The sequence below is a fragment of the Barbatula barbatula genome, assembly GCF_947034865.1.
Source record: "Barbatula barbatula genome assembly, chromosome: 23".
NCBI classification, from domain to species: Eukaryota; Metazoa; Chordata; class Actinopteri; order Cypriniformes; family Nemacheilidae; genus Barbatula; species Barbatula barbatula.
The window spans coordinates 8611055-8623164 of record NC_136786.1 but is presented as its reverse complement, the minus strand read 5'-3'; the positions used below and the strand labels follow the sequence as shown (position 1 = coordinate 8623164).

Sequence of the window (12110 nt, the reverse complement as noted above, 5' to 3'; positions counted from 1 at the left end):
TGTAGAAATGTGCTCATCAACAGCGATTGCGTAGCAACACTAAACCAAACTTTGATGTTACCACGGAAACCGATCAAGCGCATCAATTAAAAGCGTCGTCGATGACGTCAATGTTTAAGCGAGATGACGCGTCCAGCACAACTCAACTAAACAATAAAGTTTTATTGAAGTTTGTTATCACTAGTGTTTGGTGTCTTTGACTACAGTAGCTAATAACTGTATGTAAAGTAACAGAGGGGATTACTATTCTTTCATATTTGTAATGTACTTGCGTCTCAACTCCTATAAAAACATGTCAAATGTGTGTAAATGAAGTAAGTTAAAATAAGTATTTCTATCAATTACAAATTATTTTCTACTCAATATTATTTGCAGACATTTATTTTACTGAATGAATGTTTATTAAGAAATGTAGGGCCTAATGGTTACAGCTTGTTGTTTCATTTAGATGAATCCTAATAGACTTTTCAAAAACTGATTTCTTTTGTCAATGTGGAAAAGGTTCATGCGATTTTTACAAAGTATGAACTTTATCTAAGTGATGTGATTAGAAATTATAACGTTTTGAGGGAACATCCAACACTTGTAATGGATATTATTCATTTGCATTGTATGTTAAGATCCATTAAAGTGTTTTAGTTATTTTCTAAATTTGATCTCAGTTATCTACACCGGGCACGAGCAGTGATCAATTAAACTGCGTTCTAAAAGTGCGCGCGCGCGCAAACACGGAGTTCACACAGCATGATAAGAGACATGTCGGCTTACATTCTTTACTGATGCTGCACATAAAGGATTTTTACGAAATACATAAATGTCTTCGAGCATGTGCACTCATGACAGGAGTCAGAACGAGACTCGTATTTAAAAGCAAAGCAAAAGGCAGCCAAAACCGTGCTGAAAGCTTCATGCACAGAAACGATCTCACAGTATATGAACATTAACTTGTATTACAAAACAAATAAAGGCCTCTCGATAAAAAAAAACGATTGAAAATCATTTACGGTTAAACTAAGCATTCTATCAAACAAACAAACCAAAAGCTGTCAAACAGACAGAAAATGAGCATCATCGTTCATAAGTGGAAGAGCTAAATTCATTATGTTCCAAACAACGCACAATATTTAGGATGTCAACTTTTAAACAGTATAGATCTCATAGAAGACAGTCATCAAACAAATAGGGTTCAACGGGACTAAGGGTCTCCTTAAGAAAATAATGTGCTTTTCACTTCACCCCTGATGTATAATTGCAGAAAATATATAAATGTTTGTATTAAATATTTATGGATCAACAGATTTTATTGAAAATTAATAATTAGTAGTTAATTTTGTTTAATAATCTTTTGAGGTGGTAAGCAGGGTGGAGAAAAAAGCACACAGCATTGATACAAAAGCTTTAGAAAAAAGAATATGGTTTTCATATTGTTAAACAAAATGCTCAAAACAATCATTTGAGCAAAGTTTGTAAGATTTTAGTTCATTTTGATAAATAAAGTAATTTATTTTTGTTCAGTTAATATACTGACAGACACATGCTGACAAGCTCATTTTCCGAGAAGCAAAAGTTTGGTTATAAAGTGAAATTATAAGGAAAAATAAAATAAAAATGTCTCCGATTTGTAAAGGAGTCACAAAGTTTGTGACCTTTTCAAGCACCCGGCCATCACTCGGGGGTTAGTGTGATTTTTTACACAGCATTTATAATAACTGAAATGATAATTAAATACATATTACAGGAGTAAAGCACATTTGATATAATTTGTGTTTATATTGTTAGTCACAGAGCTGCTTAATATCAAAGATTGTATTATTGTTATAGAAACGTGTTTCCTGTGAGAGGTGACACTGTCCTTCAAATTGTATTTAGAGGTAAGAAATAATAATGATTGTTTTTTGTAAGACCTTGAGTGGATTAGTATCGTGTGTCTATAAGAGCAAGGGCTGCTATTAAGTCAAAGGTTTCATAAACACTCTTCAAACCTGTATTCATGCAATATTAAAAGTCTTTATTACGTCTCAATGTCTGTGATATCTAACTATATACATATTATATACATAATGATGAAGCTCCCTGGATGATGTTCAGGAAGCTTCCTTGATTTTCTTGCTTGGCAGAAGTCTGGAGCCATTGTCTTCTCCGTCGTCCTCGCTCAAATCCCGTCGCCTCTTACTGGTCCGGGAGCCTCGAGGTTCAGAATCGGCCGAGCTGGATCTATGGCTGAGGCTCGGGCTTGTAGAAGAACACGCCAAATCAGAGTACCCGCGTTTTCGGGGGTGTGAGCAACCGGATATCTCGGCTTTGTTCTTAAAACAGTTCACTTCCTGTGTGAGCAAGAACCAGAAAACCGGTTTGGAAAGAAGACAGAGCCTGATGCTTGACAAAAACAGCATTTACTGTTTAACATCCTTACCTGGCGTAAGAACATGTTTATATTCAAATCATCAGGAGACACGTGAGACTGTGTGCAGCTGGGACAAACATGTTCATCTGAATCCAGCAGACACGTTCGAATACCTGCGACCAAACAATAACAGAAACGTTCTCAAAGGTCAAACAAACTTTCTGAGTAGTATTTGCTTGTGTAGAAACTCACACTCATCGCAGAAGCTGTTGCTGCAGCAGGGAGTCATCACAGCGTCAGTCATGAGATCTTTGCAGATCTGACACAGCAGAGCATCGGGCACCGGATCTTCACCTGGGGTGGATGAGGAGGACTCATGCTGTGGTAAGAAGGGCGGATCCTCTTTCTTCTGAGTCGCATAAGCCGCACTAAACAGAACAAGCGCACAATTAAACTGCAACCAAATGCAAATGTGTGTTCGTGGTGAGGTGTCTACACGCATGACAGTTGTAAACTCACGCGTTAATAATGGGAATGACATGCTTTCCACTGCTGCTCAGCATCACTCCCTTCGTGTTGTGGTCATCCACCTCCATTAAGAAGCTGACAGGAATTCCTGCACTTCTGCGTATGCGCTTACCCCCAATGAAAGCTGGATCCTGTGAAGGCACAAGCGACAGGTTGCATTTGGACATTCGTGGCCGACCGTGAACACAAATGCTGTCCACAGTTCAGTGATGTGTTACCCGTGTCTTTGGGCAGTTTCTGATGTGATGCCCAGGTACGCCACACTTATAGCACACATAGTTTGGATGAAGACCTCCAACCAGCTTGAGTGCTTCACTGGTAAGTGAGGAGAGTCATGATGGAGCGCACTTGAAAATTCAAGTCACAGTATGAATGTTGTTATACTCACTTGGTAGAATAGTAACAGCGGCTGGACTGGAACATGACAGCTTTTATTTTGTCCTCCTCTGAAGCCTTTGCCTCGGCCAGATTCTCAGTCTGCAAATTTACAAATAAATGCTTTATGCGTCTCTTTCTACAGAAACATACAGTTTACATACTTTCATATTGTTCCGTGTGTTTCAGTACCTTGAAAAGCTGCTCCAGTGAAAATGAAGAATCCTTCACATGCTGTCGAAGAAAGAACAACGAGATTTATTATCAGGCAGAACCTCATCACCCCCAGAGAGACAAACTAAAGACACTTAACACGTTGCAAACAGAAACCCACCAACTGATATTTTACAGCAATGCTTTAGTAGAGAATTTGGAAATGCGCGTATATTAGCTAAACCACAAACATATTTATATTGGAATAAGTTCATTACAGAAAATGTGAAGATCATAAGGTGGCATGATGTTTGACTTAAAAAACAGAATTTGAACTTAATGAATTTTACAGTTCAATTATATGTAGGCCGATCGTCCAAGGCTTCTTCGTGGTCAACTCTGACAAGCTTAAGGAGATCATACAGTACAATGTAAACAATCAAGTCAACACTTTTGTTTACATACCGCTTTTGAAGATCCACTTGATGGTTCACACCTGTTACCGCAAATGAAAACAACAAAGACTTAATGACTGGTTGATATTCATTAAAAGATTCATATTCATAACATCATCAAGTGACTTACTTGGCATGTCTGTTATAAGTGGGTTTCACCCCAGTGCCAGGGATTCTTCTGACGGTCACCGTAGTGTAACTGGGGATGATGTCTCCATCATCAGTGTAGTCTGTGGGAAACACACACTTATTCACAGTCTGTTCACACCAACCAAAGTAATACCATGAATACTGTATGCCGACCACAGTACATATCAATAAACTGTAACATGTGTAAAAAATGTGTAAATGCTTATCAATCAAGTGTTTGCTTGTTTTTCTTAATGTCCCTTTTCCACTACATTAAAATAGTGTTACTATAATTTGGGTGACTGTAATTTGCACAATCACAATTAATACTTAACAAAAATCCATTTACTCTTTTAAAGGGAGCAAATAAGTCAATGTTACATGTAATATAGCTGAACTGACCCTCATGTGTTTGGTCGTTGGTGATGCGCAGGTCACAGCGCTTCAGTTTCTCTCGGCTCATGATTTGTCGTTTCAAATCTCCGAGAGTGATGTGAAGGCCCTCAAAGATCACCATGTCGTGTGTAAGTTTACTGAAAAACTTATAATGAACACACGCCATGTTGCGTTCTGATGCCCCTGCAAACAAATACAACAGATTCAGTTCTTGTAATAAATTGGCAGAAATGTAAAAGAATTGAACAGAACAATGTCAGCAAGTAATTAACCACAAATATAATATAGATTAATAAGACAAATATGAATATTAAAAGTGAAAACTCAGACGACAACGAGGTTGTAGAAATGTGCTCATCAACAGCGATTGCGTAGCAACACTAAACCAAACTTTGATGTTGCCACGGAAACCGATCAAGCGCATCAATTAAAAGCGTCGTCGATGACGTCAATGTTTAAGCGAGATGACGCGTCCAGCACAACTCAACTAAACAATAAAGTTTTATTGAAGTTTGTTATCACTAGTGTTTGGTGTCTTTGACTACAGTAGCTAATAACTGTATGTAAAGTAACAGAGGGGATTACTATTCTTTCATATTTGTAATGTACTTGCATCACAACTCCTATAAAAACATCCAACACTTGTAATGGATATTATTCATTTGCATTGTATGTTAAGATCCATTAAAGTGTTTTATTATTTTCTAAATTTGATCTCAGTTATCTACACCGGGCACGAGCAGTGATCAATTAAACTGCGTTCTAAAAGTGCGCGCGCGCGCAAACACGGAGTTCACACAGCATGATAAGAGACATGTCGGCTTACATTCTTTACTGATGCTGCACATAAAGGATTTTTACCAAATACATAAATGTCTTCGAGCATGTGCACTCATAACAGGAGTCAGAACGAGACTCGTATTCAAAAGCAAAACAAAAGGCAGCCAAAACCGTGCTGAAAGCTTCATGTACAGAAACGATCTCACAGTATATGAACATTAACATGTATTACAAAACAAATAAAGGCCTCTCGATAAAAAAAAAACGATTGAAAATCATTTATGGTTAAACTAAACCTTCTATCAAAGAAACAAACAAACCAAAAGCTGTCAAACAGACAGAAAATGAGCATCGTCGTTCATAAGTGGAAGAGCTAAATTCATTATGCTTGAGTGCTTCACTGGTAAGTGAGGAGAGTCATGATGGAGCGCACTTGAAAATTCAAGTCACAGTATGAATGTTGTTATACTCACTTGGTAGAATAGTAACAGCGGCTGGACTGGAACATGACAGCTTTTATTTTGTCCTCCTCTGAAGCCTTTGCCTCGGCCAGATTCTCAGTCTGCAAATTTACAAATAAATGCTTTATGCGTCTCTTTCTACAGAAACATACAGTTTACATACTTTCATATTGTTCCGTGTGTTTCAGTACCTTGAAAAGCTGCTCCAGTGAAAATGAAGAATCCTTCACATGCTGTCGAAGAAAGAACAACGAGATTTATTATCAGGCAGAACCTCATCACCCCCAGAGAGACAAACTAAAGACACTTAACACGTTGCAAACAGAAACCCACCAACTGATATTTTACAGCAATGCTTTAGTAGAGAATTTGGAAATGCGCGTATATTAGCTAAACCACAAACATATTTATATTGGAATAAGTTCATTACAGAAAATGTGAAGATCATAAGGTGGCATGATGTTTGACTTAAAAAACAGAATTTGAACTTAATGAATTTTACAGTTCAATTATATGTAGGCCGATCGTCCAAGGCTTCTTCGTGGTCAACTCTGACAAGCTTAAGGAGATCATACAGTACAATGTAAACAATCAAGTCAACACTTTTGTTTACATACCGCTTTTGAAGATCCACTTGATGGTTCACACCTGTTACCGCAAATGAAAACAACAAAGACTTAATGACTGGTTGATATTCATTAAAAGATTCATATTCATAACATCATCAAGTGACTTACTTGGCATGTCTGTTATAAGTGGGTTTCACCCCAGTGCCAGGGATTCTTCTGACGGTCACCGTAGTGTAACTGGGGATGATGTCTCCATCATCAGTGTAGTCTGTGGGAAACACACACTTATTCACAGTCTGTTCACACCAACCAAAGTAATACCATGAATACTGTATGCCGACCACAGTACATATCAATAAACTGTAACATGTGTAAAAAATGTGTAAATGCTTATCAATCAAGTGTTTGCTTGTTTTTCTTAATGTCCCTTTTCCACTACATTAAAATAGTGTTACTATAATTTGGGTGACTGTAATTTGCACAATCACAATTAATACTTAACAAAAATCCATTTACTCTTTTAAAGGGAGCAAATAAGTCAATGTTACATGTAATATAGCTGAACTGACCCTCATGTGTTTGGTCGTTGGTGATGCGCAGGTCACAGCGCTTCAGTTTCTCTCGGCTCATGATTTGTCGTTTCAAATCTCCGAGAGTGATGTGAAGGCCCTCAAAGATCACCATGTCGTGTGTAAGTTTACTGAAAAACTTATAATGGACACACGCCATGTTGCGTTCTGATGCCCCTGCAAACAAATACAACAGATTCAGTTCTTGTAATAAATTGGCAGAAATGTAAAAGAATTGAACAGAACAATGTCAGCAAGTAATTAACCACAAATATAATATAGATTAATAAGACAAATATGAATATTAAAAGTGAAAACTCAGACGACAACGAGGTTGTAGAAATGTGCTCATCAACAGCGATTGCGTAGCAACACTAAACCAAACTTTGATGTTGCCACGGAAACCGATCAAGCGCATCAATTAAAAGCGTCGTCGATGACGTCAATGTTTAAGCGAGATGACGCGTCCAGCACAACTCAACTAAACAATAAAGTTTTATTGAAGTTTGTTATCACTAGTGTTTGGTGTCTTTGACTACAGTAGCTAATAACTGTATGTAAAGTAACAGAGGGGATTACTATTCTTTCATATTTGTAATGTACTTGCATCACAACTCCTATAAAAACATCCAACACTTGTAATGGATATTATTCATTTGCATTGTATGTTAAGATCCATTAAAGTGTTTTATTATTTTCTAAATTTGATCTCAGTTATCTACACCGGGCACGAGCAGTGATCAATTAAACTGCGTTCTAAAAGTGCGCGCGCGCGCAAACACGGAGTTCACACAGCATGATAAGAGACATGTCGGCTTACATTCTTTACTGATGCTGCACATAAAGGATTTTTACCAAATACATAAATGTCTTCGAGCATGTGCACTCATAACAGGAGTCAGAACGAGACTCGTATTCAAAAGCAAAACAAAAGGCAGCCAAAACCGTGCTGAAAGCTTCATGTACAGAAACGATCTCACAGTATATGAACATTAACATGTATTACAAAACAAATAAAGGCCTCTCGATAAAAAAAAAACGATTGAAAATCATTTATGGTTAAACTAAACCTTCTATCAAAGAAACAAACAAACCAAAAGCTGTCAAACAGACAGAAAATGAGCATCGTCGTTCATAAGTGGAAGAGCTAAATTCATTATGTTCCAAACAACGCACAATATTTAGGATGTCAACTTTAAAACAGTATAGATCTCATAGAAGACAGTCATCAAACAAATAGGGTTAACGGGGCTAAGGGTCTCCTTAAGAAAAAAATGTGCTTTTCACTTCACCCCTGATGTATAATTGCAGAAAATATATAAATGTTTGTATTAAATATTTATGGATCAACAGATTTTATTGAAAATTAATAATTAGTAGTTAATTTTGTTTAATAATCTTTTGAGGTGGTAAGCAGGGTGGAGAAAAAAGCACACAGCATTGATACAAAAGCTTTAGAAAAAAGAATATGGTTTTCATATTGTTAAACAAAATGCTCAAAACAATCATTTGAGCAAAGTTTGTAAGATTTTAGTTCATTTTGATAAATAAAGTAATTTATTTTTGTTCAGTTAATATACTGACAGACACATGCTGACAAGCTCATTTTCCGAGAAGCAAAAGTTTGGTCATAAAGTGAAATTATAAGGAAAAATAAAATAAAAATGTCTCCGATTTGTAAAGGAGTCACAAAGTTTGTGACCTTTTCAAGCACCCGGCCATCACTCGGGGGTTAGTGTGATTTTTTACACAGCATTTATAATAACTGAAATGATAATTAAATAAATATTACAGGACTAAAGCACATTTTATATAATTTGTGTGTATATTGTTAGTCACAGAGCTGCTAAATATCAAAGATTGTATTATTGTTATAGAAACGTGTTTCCTGTGAGAGGTGACACTGTCCTTCAAATTGTACTTAGAGGTAAGAAATAATAATGATTGTTTTTTGTAAGGCCTTGAGTGGATTAGTATTGTGTGTCTATAAGAGCAAGGGCTGCTATTAAGTCAAAGGTTTCATAAACACTCTTCAAACCTGTATTCATGCAATATTAAAAGTGTTTATTACGTCTCAATGTCTGTGATATCTAACTATATACATAATATAGACATAATGATGAAGCTCCCTGGATGATGTTCAGGAAGCTTCCTTGGTTTTCTTGCTTGGCAGAAGTCTGGAGCCATTGTCTTCTCCGTCGTCCTCGCTCAAATCCCGTCGCCTCTTACTGGTCCGGGAGCCTCGAGGTTCAGAATCGGCCGAGCTGGATCTATGGCTGAGGCTCGGGCTTGTAGAAGAACACGCCAAATCAGAGTACCAGCGTTTTCGGGGGTGTGAGCAACCGGACCCCTCGGCTGTGTTCTTAAAACAGTTCACTTCCTGTGTGAGCAAGAACCAGAAAACCGGTTTGGAAAGAAGACAGAGCCTGATGCTTGACAAAAACAGCATTTACTGTTTAACATCCTTACCTGGCGTAAGAACATGTTTATATTCAAATCATCAGGAGACACGTGAGACTGTGTGCAGCTGGGACAAACATGTTCATCTGAATCCAGCAGACACGTTCGAATACCTGCGACCAAACAATCACAGAAACGTTCTCAAAGGTCAAACAAACTTTCTGAGTAGTATTTGCTTGTGAAGAAACTCACACTCATCGCAGAAGCTGTTGCTGCAGCAGGGAGTCATCACAGCGTCAGTCATGAGATCTTTGCAGATCTGACACAGCAGAGCATCGGGCACCGGATCTTCACCTGGGGTGGATGAGGAGGACTCATGCTGTGGTAAGAAGGGCGGATCCTCTTTCTTCTGAGTCGCATAAGCCGCACTAAACAGAACAAGCGCACAATTAAACTGCAACCAAATGCAAATGTGTGTTCGTGGTGAGGTGTCTACACGCATGACAGTTGTAAACTCACGCGTTAATAATGGGAATGACATGCTTTCCACTGCTGCTCAGCATCACTCCCTTCGTGTTGTGGTCATCCACCTCCATTAAGAAGCTGACAGGAATTCCTGCACTTCTGCGTATGCGCTTACCCCCAATGAAAGCTGGATCCTGTGAAGGCACAAGCGACAGGTTGCATTTGGACATTCGTGGCCGTCCGTGAACACAAATGCTGTCCACAGTTCAGTGATGTGTTACCCGTGTCTTTGGGCAGTTTCTGATGTGATGCCCAGGTACGCCACACTTATAGCACACATAGTTTGGATGAAGACCTCCAACCAGCTTGAGTGCTTCACTGGTAAGTGAGGAGAGTCATGATGGAGCGCACTTGAAAATTCAAGTCACGGTATGAATGTTGTTATACTCACTTGGTAGAATAGTAACAGCGGCTGGACTGGAACATGACAGCTTTTATTTTGTCCTCCTCTGAAGCCTTTGCCTCGGCCAGATTCTCAGTCTGCAAATTTACAAATAAATGCTTTATGCGTCTCTTTCTACAGAAACATACAGTTTACATACTTTCATATTGTTCCGTGTGTTTCAGTACCTTGAAAAGCTGCTCCAGTGACAATGAAGAATCCTTCACATGCTGTCGAAGAAAGAACAACGAGATTTATTATCAGGCAGAACCTCATCACCCCCAGAGAGACAAACTAAAGACACTTAACACGTTGCAAACAGAAACCCACCAACTGATATTTTACAGCAATGCTTTAGTAGAGAATTTGGAAATGCGCGTATATTAGCTAAACTACAAACATATTTATATTGGAATAAGTTCATTACAGAAAATGTGAAGATCATAAGGTGGCATGATGTTTGACTTAAAAAACAGAATTTGAACTTAATGAATTTTACAGTTCAATTATATGTAGGCCGATCGTCCAAGGCTTCTTCGTGGTCAACTCTGACAAGCTTAAGGAGATCATACAGTACAATGTAAACAATCAAGTCAACACTTTTGTTTACATACCGCTTTTGAAGATCCACTTGATGGTTCACACCTGTTACCGCAAATGAAAACAACAAAGACTTAATGACTGGTTGATATTCATTAAAAGATTCTTATTCATAACATCATCAAGTGACTTACTTGGCATGTCTGTTATAAGTGGGTTTCACCCCAGTGCCAGGGATTCTTCTGACGGTCACCGTAGTGTAACTGGGGATGATGTCTCCATCATCAGTGTATTCTGTGGGAAACACACACTTATTCACAGACTGTTCACACCAACCAAAGTAATACCATGAATACTGTATGCCGACCACAGTACATATCAATAAACTGTAACATGTGTAAAAAATGTGTAAATGCTTATCAAACAAGTGTTTGCTTGTTTTTCTTAATGTCCCTTTTCCACTACATTAAAATAGTGTTGCTATAATTTGGGTGACTGTAATTTGCACAATCACAATTAATACTTAACAAAAATCCATTTACTATTTTAAAGGGAGCAAATAAGTCAATGTTTACATGTAATATAGCTGAACTGACCCTCATGTGTTTGGTCGTTGGTGATGCGCAGGTCACAGCGCTTCAGTTTCTCTCGGCTCATGATTTGTCGTTTCAAATCTCCGAGAGTGATGTGAAGGCCCTCAAAGATCACCATGTCGTGTGTAAGTTTACTGAAAAACTTATAATGGACACACGCCATGTTGCGTTCTGATGCCCCTGCAAACAAATACAACAGATTCAGTTCTTGTAATAAATTGGCAGAAATGTAAAAGAATTGAACAGAACAATGTCAGCAAGTAATTAACCACAAATATAATATAGATTAATAAGACAAATATGAATATTAAAAGTGAAAACTCAGACGACAACGAGGTTGTAGAAATGTGCTCATCAACAGCGATTGCGTAGCAACACTAAACCAAACTTTGATGTTACCACGGAAACCGATCAAGCGCATCAATTAAAAGCGTCGTCGATGACGTCAATGTTTAAGCGAGATGACGCGTCCAGCACAACTAAACTAAACAATAAAGTTTTATTGAAGTTTGTTATCACTAGTGTTTGGTGTCTTTGACTACAGTAGCTAATAACTGTATGTAAAGTAACAGAGGGGATTACTATTCTTTCATATTTGTAATGTACTTGCGTCACAACTCCTATAAAAACATGTCAAATGTGTGTTAATGAAGTAAGTTAAAATAAGTATTTCTATCAATTACAAATTATTTTCTACTCAATATTATTTGCAGACATTTATTTTACTGAATGAATGTTTATTAAGAAATGTAGGGCCTAATGGTTACAGCTTGTTGTTTCATTTAGATGAATCCTAATCGACTTTTCAAAAACTGATTTCTTTTGTCAATGTGGAAAAGGTTCATGCGATTTTTACAAAGTATGAACTTGATCTAAGTGATGTGATTAGAAATTATAACGTTTTGAGGGAA

At 37.7% G+C, this 12110-nt stretch overlaps 1 protein-coding gene across 1 annotated transcript; it reads right to left on the bottom strand.

Annotated features, from left to right (window-relative positions):
* Positions 1–8899: 8899 nt before the first annotated feature.
* LOC306912118 (E3 ubiquitin-protein ligase RBBP6-like) lies at positions 8900–11362 on the bottom strand (the record flags this gene model as incomplete). The annotated part of the gene is made up of 10 exons (XM_079487984.1): positions 8900–9139; positions 9229–9332; positions 9412–9587; positions 9679–9818; positions 9906–10002; positions 10076–10164; positions 10255–10296; positions 10681–10711; positions 10801–10900; positions 11203–11362. 10 exons carry the CDS (start codon positions 11360–11362, stop codon positions 8900–8902), a joined length of 1179 nt encoding a protein of 392 aa, XP_079344110.1.
* Between the last annotated feature and the right edge of the window lie 748 nt (positions 11363–12110).